At 38.1% G+C, this 13,533-nt stretch overlaps 1 protein-coding gene across 2 annotated transcripts in view; it reads left to right on the forward strand.

Moving 5' to 3' along the window:
- LOC131226750 (SH3 domain-containing protein C23A1.17-like) overlaps positions 1–1,400 on the forward strand; it is a 47,320-nt gene extending 45,920 nt beyond the window's left edge. For both annotated transcript variants that reach the window (XM_058222446.1, XM_058222449.1), the window contains exon 5: positions 988–1,400. In XM_058222446.1, coding sequence (XP_058078429.1) covers positions 988–1,067 — 80 coding nt within the window. In that variant the 3' untranslated portion in view covers positions 1,068–1,400. The remainder of the gene's footprint in view (positions 1–987) is intronic.
- Positions 1,401–13,533: the final 12,133 nt, after the last annotated feature.

The raw sequence follows: 13,533 nt of genomic DNA on the forward strand, positions 1-13,533 counted from the left end.
TAGTCTGCGTTTGGATACACCATCTAACGTAATTATAATAACTAGTTCAAGTAAGTGGAAGTTACCAAATTCTAGATGAATTTCTTAGCTTCCATATTTTAGGGAAGCGAATTGGTGACCGAATCACCAGGGATAAGGGAGCGGATTAGGCCCTGGCCTCACCCAACACGATCTGCCCTGACTGTGGGGCCCACCTTGATTATGTATTGTATATCCACTACATCCTTATGTTTTTCCAGATCATTTCGGGATCCCAAAAATGAAGCAGATCCAAATCTCAGGTGTATTACGCGACATGAAAAAGTGGTGATTTACTATTAAAAACTTCTTGTGGGCGACAAAAGTTTTGGATCAATATAATATTTCTTTTTTCCCCTCACCCACGCCTTTGTGACCTTATCAACAGGTTGGATGGAAAATAAACATTACAGTGGGCATTAAGGTAGGCCCTAGGGTGTTTTTAATGGTGGGCGTTCAATCAGTACCATTACTTATGGTGTGGTCCACATGAGATTTGGATATGCTTCATTTTTGGGCTCATGCCTTAAAATAATGTGGCAAAACGGATGGATATACAATACATACATCAAGGTGGACCCCACGATCAGGGATGCACTGTATTGGGTGAGGCTGGGGCTGCACCTAAGCTTCTCCCCAGGGATATCCGCCATCTCTGACAGTGACACATGGCCCAATCAAATCTCATCACTGGGGATATGCCTGATGATATGGTCACCTGGCAATCTGCTTCCATATTTTAGGACTCCGCCAAACAAATTGCAATTTTGTTACTTCTCAAGTTGTACATGAAAGAAGCTAAATTGCAGCTTGATGATTGCTTGATTATGCACACTGAGGTTGTTCGATTCAATTTAAAAAAGAACTAGTTATCTCGATTCATTTCAATAGTGAATGTAAATGCTTTTGTAAACTCCCCCACTTTATCATTTATCTATCTGATTAAATCCTATCTCTGCTGTTATGCAGCTTCTGTTGCAGGTCTTCCTACCGTTCAATTTTTTCAATGTGCATACGCACTGCTCCTATGTCTGTTGATGTATTTATGACAGTGAAAGGGAAAGGGTTTCATTTTCTAGTTATAACAGTCTCTCCAGCTTCCCACGGTGCAGGTCACCAGCCTCCAACAATGCCAAAAGGACCGGAGCTTTTGTGGGTCAGAGCCACATGAACAGGCAGGCCCTTCTATTCAGGTGATATTGTGTGTACATATGAATATAATTTGCGCAGCGGTTGTGTTTCAGGTCAAAGCCACAGAGGTGGCAGGCCCTTTGTTAAACATACGTCGCTGCTGTTCCCTGTACGACTTATCTTTTTCGCAGAAATTAAGAAAGAAAAATGAGCTCTGCCCCAAGTACGCAATGGGGCTCTGTTATTATGCATTTCCTCCTAAGTCGGATCATGCAATCTTTTTTTGCAGTGTTTTTTGTCGCCAGGAACTTCTCTCGCACAGATGATGCAGTAGAGCCAGGAGAACCAAATATATGGTAGATCCATCTCTACATGACACATTTGGCAGTGTGATGTAATGATCTGGTCCATACATCTACTGGGCCTGTGCATATATATATATATATATATATATATATATATATATATATATATATATATGGGAAATGGTTCTATGCGGTCAACCTCATGGGAACTTCCCATGAGATCGAGCTATGTGGGCCCCACTGTGATGTGTGTCGAAAATTAACACCGTGCATTTGATGGGTCCCCTTTAAATTATGGGATATCCCAAAAATCAGCCGTATACGGAACTCAGGTGGGCCATACCATCTAAAATCATGTGAATACATGCCTAAAACATATAAAAAGACTTGGTGGGGCCCACATAAAATTTGGATGGATCTGAAACTTGGTCTGATCCCTCATCCAAGTGGGACACACATAATGTATGGGCTGGATTTGTGAACCACACCTCAGTGGGCCCAACAAATGATTATGAATGTTTTAATGGGAGGGTAACCCTTCTCAACTTTTGTGCGTGGTGTAGCCCATAAAAGTCATCGATTGACTTGATTTTTAAGCCCAAGGCCCACCATAGAACGGTGCATCTGACTGATGGGGTAGATGTTTGACACACATCATGGTGGGGCCCACACAGCTCGACCTCATGGGAAGTTCCCATGAGCTCGGCATAAAACTATATATATATATATATATATATATATATATAAAAGGAAAAAAAAAAAAAAAAAAAAACTTTCAATTGACCCCACTGAATACTTGACCATTAATTACTTCCATTTTCTACTCTCACTCGTAGTTCTAAAAACTCAGTGGATCAACTTGATGGGACTCAGTGTGAGGCAATCAAGTGCACTATGAGCCATAGATCAAAAACTCGACCGGAGTTGATGTCCAGCTGGTGGGTTCATTTCGAAGACTACTAAACTCAACTCGATATTTAATTATTAAATTAATAGGAATATTTAAGTAATAATACTGGACTGTAAATTTTTTTTAACACACTCTGGTGCACTCACACCACAAGCGATACTCGAACCAGTGACCTCATGTTGAAACTCCTGAGTCTCACCAATTATCACAGATGGAAGTGCATGCTTGAAATTAGGAGTTCAAAGCTCATTCTCCGCACTTCTATTGTTTTTATTATCTCATCAGGTTGATTCGGTTGAGTTTCAAGTTGTGTCACTGAGTTTCCAAACTATGCTACAAGCACTGTTTTGACTTATATTTGGTATTTTTGTACTTAACAATTCATGGCAATTTTGAATTTTTAGAAATTTTTGAACCATTCTCACATTGAGGGGCCACATACCATATGGATAGAATTTGCATAATCGGTATGATTTTTGAAACATAAGCCATCCATGATAGATTCCAGTCGATGGATCAACCTGATTGATATTTCACCCTGTCATTACGATAGATGGTTCTAGCATATTATGGTTCCTCAGATCTTCTGCCGTGCAATCTCCGTATCTCCACGACTTTATTATTATTATTATTATTATTTCAAATTATTTTTTTTAATAATTATAACTCTTTTTGGGTAGACTGAAATCACATGAAAAAACTTTGAAATTTAGCTGGTTTAACCTGAATTATTTGTGAAACTGCTATCTGTATCATATTCAACTGTTCTGTATTGAAGGGGTCAGTCCAACACGGGATGCGGAAAATGTGAACCATTGTTAAAGAGAAATCAATATTTCTATTTTTCTAGTTCATAAAGGACAGTTTTATAAATTATTATCACATATACAAACATGCTCGTGCTTATTTATTATCACTCCATAACATATATGCAGCACACAGGAAGACCATACATATTATATCAGGACATGTATCAAAGCAATATGACTGGCTACTATATACCCCATCGTCGTCCTGCTATGTATTTCAAGCCCTGCCATGGCTGGCAGGATATATGGCATTGACAGTCTAGGGCCTGCGCTCGGTGGTGAGCTGCAAGGCATCAAGAGCTTTGAGCCTGTCCTGACCAGCGGGCCTCGTGACCTGTTCACCATCACGATCGGCATGCTTCTCCTTGGTTTTTCTCTCAAGTTCTTGCGCCACCTCAGACTGCAAAGGTGAAGAAAATGGAAACAAAGAGAGAATTATTTGAACTGCAGTGAATCAGTGGACACACATCTCCCATCGTTTAGATCATGGATTTGAGATTCTATGACTCGGACTGATTTGTTCGGTCGTGAGCCCTGGCTCGGCTAACTCTGGGGATGACTAGGCTGAGTCTGGCTCAGTCACCCTGACTCTTGGGACTGACCCGCGCAAGTTGGATCGGACTCTACTGGGTCCAAGTTGACTCGGAGAAGTATTGTGTCCTAACATGTATTTTGAAATGGATTTTGGATTTGGAGGAGGTCCGGTTCGGTTCCTCTACGACAGTTGTAATGTGCGTGGGGATCCAACCAGTGTTTTTGTCATCCAACCTGGACGCGGATTGCGTCCTAACCCGCCCGTCTCCAGCTGTGAACGGGCAGCAGCTTGAGTGGCCACCGTAATATATGTGTCTTATTCACTGTCCATCCATTTTTTCATATCATTTTAGAATACAAAACCAAACATGAGGTAGATCCAAGGGTCAATTTAACTACACAATAGGGATTAAACTCTTACCGTTGAAAACTTTTTGGGAGCCACATAAGTTTTGGATGAAGCTTATATTTGTGCTTTCTCTTCATCCAGGTCTATGTAACTTTATGAATAGGTTGGATGGCAAATAAACATCACGGTGGGCCCTAGAAAAATTTCAACGGTGAGAATCATCATCACCGCTGCTTCCTGTATTGTGGTCTACTTGAGCCTTGGATATGCCTCATTTTAAAGCTTATATCTAAAATGATAGGAAAAAAATGGATGGACGGTGTGGATAAGACCCATAAGTCACGGTGGCCACTCAAAGCTGCTGCCCGTTCAATCCAACCCATCAGGCAGGGTTGCGCCACCATGCAGTATGGGAGTCCACAAAAATCAGTGTGATTAACCATTTGAATTTCGGTGTTGCTGTTGCGGCCCACATGTTGGATCGTTCTGATTTTTGGGCATCATATTTTCGTGACCCTACGGGATGTTTGAATGTCACGTGCACACTTTAACGTGTGTATTCTATATCCATGTCTTCCATCTGTTTTGCTAGATTATTTTAGGACATGAGCTCAAAAATAAAAGTCCAAATCTCAGGTGGACCATACTATAGGAAACGGTGGTGATTTAACGATCTACCATTAAAACCTTCCTAGGGCTGAACATAATGTTTCTGCAATTTTCATTTGCCATCCAACCTGTTGATAGGGTCATGTAAAATTGGATGAAGGGAAAAACAAATATCAGCTTGACCCAAAACTTATGTGGCCCATTGATGGTCAATCACCAATGTTTTCTATGGTATGGTCCACCAGAGAATTACATCTGCTTCGATTTTGGGCTAATGCCCTAAAAATGATCTGGAAAAAGGATGGACGGCTTGGATATAGAATACATATATCATGGTGGGCCCCACGGCTTGGATTTTTCATATCATTTTAGAATACAAAACCAAAAATGAGTGAATTCTCATACTGTGGCCCAGCTGATGAGTGAACTGCTCAGGTTGTTTAGCTGGGGCATGTTCCCATGCGGGATGAACGGTCGATTTGGAAATTGAAACAGTAATAATCAGTCAATGTGGACCGTCCATTATGTCCAGCGCACATTTCGTAGGCCTCCATGCAAAAATCAAGCTAATTGGACTTTTACTGTCCCATGTATGGATGTGATGATTAAGATGGTCCGATCAAAGTAATTCGTTGGATGGGTGCCTATTTATTCATAAAGGATCTTGACCAGTCCATTTTATAAATCTATTTTGATTGGATGGCTGAGATTGTCCAATCCAAGTTTGTTGTTGCTGGTGGCTCGTGGACCGTGATCGGACTATCCATGTGTCTCTACTGCAACCCAAAGCTCTATGGGGCCACCGTGATGACCGTGGGACATCCACTCCGTCCATCAGTTTCACCAGCTCACTTTTGAATGTTAACCAAAGAATGAAGTGACGTTACAAAGTTCTTTGGGCCCACCTGGGTTGCACAGACATTTGTTGGGTTGCAGGGGACGCTTATTACCGTCAGTGGGGAAATTCGCTATTGTAGTGACGTTTCAAAGTTCTTTGGGCCTCACCATGATGTATGTGTTGTATCCACACCGTCCATTCATTTTGAGAGATCATTTTAGGAGATGAGCCAAAGGATGAGGCAGATCCAAAGATCAAGTCAATCCCACAAAAAAAAAAAAACAGTTGGGATTGAACGCCTACCATTAAAAACTACCTGAAACCATAGAAGTTTTCGATCAAGCTGATATATGTGTTTTCCCTTCGTCCATGTCTGTGTTAACTTATGAACGGGTTGGATCTCAAATAAACATCATAGTGGCCCAGGAAAGTTTGAACGGTGGGCGTCATTGTACCCACTGTTTTCTGTGGTGGGGTCCACTTGAGCTTTGGATCTGCCTCATTCTTTGATTAACGCCCTAAAATAATCTATACAAATGGATGAACGGTGTGGATACAACACATACTTCATGGTGAGGCCCAAAAAACTTTGTAACGTCACTTCAGTAGTAATTTCGCTCAGTCAGCAGCTAATCCGCGTCCTTCCCTGAACAGGATTTACCGGAAACTCGCATCCCATGTAACAAGGGATGCCAATTTCCACCTGGGCAACTCCGTGGGGCGAACTGTGATGCGTGTGACACATCTGCGCCGTCCATCATTTGCACCACGTCGTGTTTGGACGTCAGCTCTAAAATCAGGCCCACCCTTAAAACGCAAGTGGATAACGCCATAGGCAACAGTTGGCATGGGGGGGCTCTTCACAGGGCCCAACGTTTGTTTATATACCATCCAAACCGTTCAGAAGGTAAGTCCCATCATAACGAAGGGAAACATCAAATACTTGCAAGACCCAAAACTCCTGTGGGCCGCACAAAGGTTTCAAATGTAGGCGTACCTATCCCCAATTTTCCCTGTGGCATGGCCCACCTGAGTTTTGGATCGGTCTTACACTTTGGCATCAGTCCCTAACATGAGATGGTGAAGATGATGAACGGCATGGACGTCCCACACCCATCACGGTGGGCCACGTAGAGTCTTCATTTTTCTGGTTATTTAGGCCCACATTTTTGTCACGCAAGCCCTCCGTTCCTCTCAATGCAAACGCCTCTGCGTGCAAGTCTAACTCCACGCATAAGCTACCTAAGTCGTCCATTTTTCTTGATGATGAGAGGAAAAAAAAGGAGCCGAGTAAAATGAATGGATTATGAGAGCATGAGTTGAGGTGGTATTTATATAATTGAAGAGAGCTCAGGACTGGATCACGTGTATCAACTCCCACACGTGCCAATATCACAGTCGTTGAAATAGGTACCCGTTACGTCTACGTTTGCGTTTAATGTCTGCCTCGTCTACCTATTTATTTATCTATTTGTACCGAGAAATGCTTCAGTGTTCTCAAGATCACCACGGGTTATAATGCTCCTAGTTGCATTGGGATGCTTAGACAACCCAATCATTTTATCTAGACCGTACATTAGGTCCAACACATATATTTCATGGGCTACCATAAAAATGCTACACTAATCCGACAATCCTACCTATACGATCATCACGGTCCATATCATTTAAAAATTAGGTCCAATCAACAATTTAATCAATCCATTTGTTAGATCCCATCATAAATTGATTGCTTGAAAAAAGAAAGGCTACAAAAATATGAACAAATCATAGATGGATTGGATAGTCCATAAATTTGATTTTTGTATAATAGCCCATAAAATGTGTTTTAGACCTAATAGATAAATAGTTTAGGTATCTTTTTGTTGCTCAGTGGTAAGACTCTCAAGAGTTTCAACACTAAGACCTTGGGTCAAGTACCCATGTGGTGTGAGTGTGTGGGGGTGTAGGTGTGTAAAAAATAATAATAATAAATCAATTGGACCACCCAAGTGATGGATGCAACCGAGATGAGAGCACTTTAGTATATCTTATATATAAGCTTGGGAAAAAATTCGCACTGTAGACGAGTCTGTACAACACCGGTTTTTTTATTTTCCGCCACCTGGATACTTATCTCACCAAAGGCGATTTTTAAGGTACAGACGTTAGTTTTTTTAACGAAAATACCCTGCTATTAGGGTAAGCAGTTGAAAAAAGTAGGGGTATTTTCGTCTTTCTAAGTTCGCCGGCACAAATAGTAGTCTACTTTGGTAATTAAGTTTTTTTTTTCAGGTAGAATGAAATAACATAGGTAGTCCGTCAGGTCTATACTAAAAACGTACCCTAAGCTCTTTCTGCATTATTCAACCTAAGGCTTAGCCCAACTCAAGCTTGTGACAAAACAAAATAGTCCATCTTCAACTCAGCTCAAAAAGAGCTTGAACCTAGAGATCAACTGGTTAGAGCAGAGAGGGGCATGGAAAACGCAAGTTAGAGTACAAATATGAGTAAATAAAGATTTTTACTGTGTATATTACAAATTGGTCATTTAAACCCTAACCATCGTCGATGGGCCTGAGAGTTGGGTTGAGCTGACAATGTACTGCACATTGTCCAAACTTAGTCTGATTGAGAAAGGGGCTTGAATTTTAAGCTGAAGATCTTTGGAGCCTATACTCCAGCGTAAGCCTAGCTTGAAGTGGGATAGGCCCTAAAACCTAACAGGCCAGCCCGGTGCATTGACAGCCATAATAGATCAACTAAAATAACTAGTGATTTTGGACATGGTAATCCATTCCCTTGCATCCCTTCTTTTCATTTATCTAGTTTCAGAAATTTTATTTTTATTAGTCCTTTTAGATTAGTACTTGCAACTACCATAATCTTCTATATCTGATGCTATAGCTATAGCATCCAAGCTGTATCGTGCAAATATTATTGCATTTGTAAACATCCACTCCGTTCATGCGATGAGAATCCTTATGTTTACTGTACATATCAAAAATTAGATTGATAGAAAAGTAATTTGGGCTACATGCACGAACTACATAGTTTCTGTGTGTCCATTCTATTGCTCTCTTTGATGTGGCCAATATAGTATGACTGATTTTTTGCCACAAGACCCATCACGGATAGACAAACCTGATGGACTGAGTGGATTTTACATACACAGCATGGTGGGGCCCACAGAGATAGAATGTTGTAACACCATGCTATATCATGTCATCCGTCAACAAGTACTTCAGCTTCGACGCGGTTGTAGGCTAGTCTGGTACTTGAAATGATTGGAATTGCTCTCACTGGAGCTTTTGGTAGGATGCTCGCCCGTCACAATAGCCTCATTTAAATTTGCACTACATGTGTGTGATCGATCTGCACCGTTCTTTAGGTAGTTCACCTTGCAAACACGTGGAACACTAAAATCAATCTGGTAAACTTATAGAATGAGCCACGTATAAATGTTAAATTTGGACCGTTGGATTTTTTCTTAGTGGCCATCTTCTCATTTGACCGTGATTTACTATAGTATCTGTTGGACATAGGCTACTGGGGCTCACTGGTAGGCAATCACTAGTGGGTGGGTCCCATAAGGTTTATTATCTTTTTTATTAATTATTTGTCTTTCTTTATTTTGAAAGTTGAATTATAAATTCAACTTTAAATAAAGATTTATAGGATCATATAAGGATAAGACCAGATAATTTATGGTCTCATCCGAAGTCTCCATCCTTTCATATGGAAAAGATTCTCTTGTAAATAACACATCAAGCGATAACAAGAATAAAAAGAATAAGTTGATAGATTAATATTTGTTCATCTAGCTTGTCATTTGAATGATCTAAGCCATACATCATAATCGGAGGTCATCTATATTGTATAATCAGAGGGATGATTAAACTCATATGCTTCAATAGTGGTTAAGTGGACTGTTAGATCTGGACCATTCATCCTTGGCTTCGCGGAGGTTCCATATCATGTAGGCTGTCAAATCTTGAGGGCTCACTCTTCCGCACAAACTTTCAGTGGTATTAGAGTGGCTAAACTATGGATTTTCGATTTATTATTTTAATCATGAAAGGTTAGTGACCCTTTTTATTATATTCTATATTTTATTTTAATTATACATCGATCATTTATATATTCGCTTATTAATTATTTTCTACTTGAGGTATGAGGATTAAATAATGATAATAATAATAAGAGTAATATTAAATGTACGATATCTGGATTTACATCTTATTGATGTGAAAATAATTTTTTTTTAAAAATGGCTCAATCCTAAGAATTAGTAAAATCAGACATTAGAGATTTGATTAAACCGACCTAAATATGATGGTATACCATAGATTAATTTGAGATAAAAATCAATGATAATGGAGAAATTGATGGTCAAACAAAATGAAGACTTTTTAATATGAAGCCTTTTTAATAGGCACTACCTCTCTCTTATAATACGGTAATTATAAGGGACTGAAGATGGTGTGTGTTTATCATGTTCCTTTAACGAATACGTAGCTGGAATGTGCATCAATCCGCATTATTTTGATTGTGAGGTCTTTTTCTTTTAAGGATGATAGCTTAGAAAAATATTAATCAATCTATCTTAGCTTATCAAATTAATGTGTATGAAATGGATGGCTAAAAGATAAATAATCAATAATTCAAATCCAATTTTTTTTTTAGTGACATTTTTAGACTCCGTATTTTGAATGGTTAGGATTAGGGTATATATATTTGCTACTGTAAATGAGTTACTACCCATTATTTCATAATTATTGAAGGCATGAAGTCCCATTTAGTGAAATCAATAAACAACAATTTTATCCAATTGTTGTCGAAAGGCTCCTTAGTCAGGTGGGCTCAAATCTGGACTTAAGCCCTTTATTCTTGTAGTAGCAATTTTTTTTGTGAAATTATCTAAATCTACCTTTTGTAACAAATATAAAGGGACCATCATTAGCCAGACATTAGTAGTTGGAAAGCCCATATGGACCCCATATTAATTTACAAATTCAAATGGGGTGGAATGGTAGCCCAATTCACTTTCTTTCAACATTAAGTATATCTTATTAAAGGTTTTTTTTTTTTTTTTTTAATCAGCCATGATTTAAGCCAAGTAGTAGGAAGTGACTTGGGATTTTTTTTAAGGAAGATTTACCTAAAGTGCGGTCCGTTTTTATAATTAACAGTAAAGATCTCTTGAAATGATAATTATCGATGTATGTATTAAAATAAATGATAAAAAAAATATTTTTTTGTGATCTTGATTATGATATATTAGTATCATGATTGTAATTATTTAAGGTGGGCTACACATTTTTGGAGTTCGATAATCAAAATGTATATCTCGCGTGTTTCTTGATTATTACATGTACGTATAGATGCATGGAAATATAGTTTCCTTGATATATCATTCTATTCATTATTAAGCAAGGGACCATTAGTGATCAAAACCATCATCAATCGTGATGATCAACATTGATGAGATGATCTATTACCAACGGTGATCTAATGGTAATAATCGGATCCATCACAAATTGACATGATCATTGGTGATTATAAGACTCTCTTAATATCTAAGCACTTTTTTTTTTTTATGATAAAATTTATATGCATAATATAATTAGGCTTGGTGCGATTAGATTGAAACCCATTTTTCATTAGAAAATAGAAAACTTAAGATAGGATATTCCCTATATATAAAGGTCGTGCATAACCTGAGTGGGAGTTAAGTCTCCTTCACTAAATGATGCATGTAACCTGCACTGGAATGTTGTATTTTATACAAATATATTCTTATAAAAACATCATATTCATCTTAAATAAGAGAACTTGATTGATCTACACCGCCCATTTAGGTATGTGGACTTTTAGATCTTGTTAATATGGGTTGACTACTTTTATACCTTGAAAATTTGAATAACACGTATAAATGTTAATGATTAATGTCAATACATTAGATCATAGCTAAGTAGTAATACTTGATGCAATGTATAAATGACCACCAAAGCATTATTTACTAAACTACTCAAGGTCAACAATTAGACGATAACAATTGCAAAGACTAGTCTCTTTCAATGCGAAGCCTTATGAACAAGGATAATATATCGCATACATTATGAGGTTCAAGAGGAACTTATATTGGCTGAGAACAAAATTTTAGGAGAACATAGGGCTGCAATAAACTATAACAACAAGTGGCGTAAACAAAATCATTATGCCCGTAATGTCCTAATTAGCACATGCACAAAGAACTCATATGGACATATGAAGTGCATGACACCGTTAAAGGGATCTAGGAAGCACTGGCAAATGCTTATGCCCAGAAGTAAGATGCAAAAGTTCGGGTAATGGAATTAGAATTTCATGAATAGAGAATGTCAGTCGACTATCATATCAAAGATCATATTCGTAAGATGGAGCAGATGATAAGTTCCCTTAGGAATGGGAGGTGAAAATTGACTGAAAATTAAAAGATAAGAGCAATGCACAATTCCTTGCCCGAATCTTGGGTCCCAATCAAAAGAATTCTGAATCATACTGATTCTATCACTATGTTCAAAGACTTTTATGGTCATTTGGTACGAGATGTTGAAATGAATGCAATTTAGCCAGGTTCGGCTAAAGCCTTTGCAGTAGAGACCCAAAAGCGGAAAGCTAATAGGAAATGGTACAAAGTTTGCAAGAGTTCGAAAAAGAATGGCTACTAACAGAAGTCCGCAACACCTTCTCCAAATATTAAGAAGGAGAATGGAAAGAAGAAGCAGAAAGAGGCAAACTGAATCTGCTTCGTTTGTAGAAACTCCTGCCATTATGCCCGGCAGTGTGTCCATAAAAAGACAGTAATTCCTAAATCACTAGATACTTTGTATGTAGGCGTTTGTTCTGAAATCCTTTCCATCGATACTCTATCTAACGAGTTGATTTTGGACTCAGGACCAACAAAACATGTGACATGCGATCGTTGAGGACTTGAAGAATTCCGACCTGTAGTCACGATGATTTACAAGATGTATATGAGAAATAATGTTGCTGAAGCCATACTAAGGATTAGCATTTATCATCTCCATACACGCATATGGCGAACAATAATCCTCTGTGATACTCTTTATGCACCGAGCATGCGTTAGAATTTAATTTCTATTTTTAGGTTGTTAATTGATGGTTTTGATATTCGTTTTTCTGAAAAAGGAGTTTCTTTAAGACTTAATAACCTCATCATTGTACGGAAAAATTTAATTTCGAATTTATGTATTCTTGATATATATATATATATATATATATATATATATATATATATATATATATATATATATAGTGATGATGTACATTTTGACTTATCTCTATATTGAATGAAATTGTAGTATCTAAATCTTTAAAATGGCACGAGAGGTTAACTCACACCGAAAATGATCGTATGGTAAGACTAGCACGTTCGTGTATGTTGGACTCATTATCCAAAGTTAATTTATCATTTTGTGAACATTGTGTATTCAGAAAAACTTCAAAGAAATCATTCCCTAAAGCAGCTAGGTCCAAGGGCATACTAAAGATAATTCATTCAGATATTTGTGAACCCTTAAATGTACATACTAGAACTGATGTTAATACTTTGTCACTTTCATTAACGATTACTCGTGCTATGGATATGTGTGTCTCATCTCACACAAATCTAAGACTTTTGATTGTTTTTTTTAAATATAAAGCTGAGGTGAAAAATCAGCTTGAGAAAAATATTAAAATCCTTCAATTTGATAGAGGTGGCGAGTATACATCTAAAACATTCAAATCATATTGTAGAAATATTGACATTATTCGGCAATACACAATGGCTTACACTCCACAACAAAATGGTGTTATAGAGAGAAGGAATGGGACACTATTGGACATGGTTAGATCAATGATGGCACAAGCTAATCTCTTTACCACATTCTGGGGAGAAGCGCTACTAACAACCGTCTATGTCCTTAATAGAGTCTCATCCAAATCCATTCATAAGACCCCATATGAGATATGGTCTTAGAGGATTCCTTCTCTAGCCAACCTAC

The sequence above is a fragment of the Magnolia sinica genome, chromosome 15 (genome assembly GCF_029962835.1).
Source record: "Magnolia sinica isolate HGM2019 chromosome 15, MsV1, whole genome shotgun sequence".
In the NCBI taxonomy this organism is placed as follows: Eukaryota; Viridiplantae; Streptophyta; class Magnoliopsida; order Magnoliales; family Magnoliaceae; genus Magnolia; species Magnolia sinica.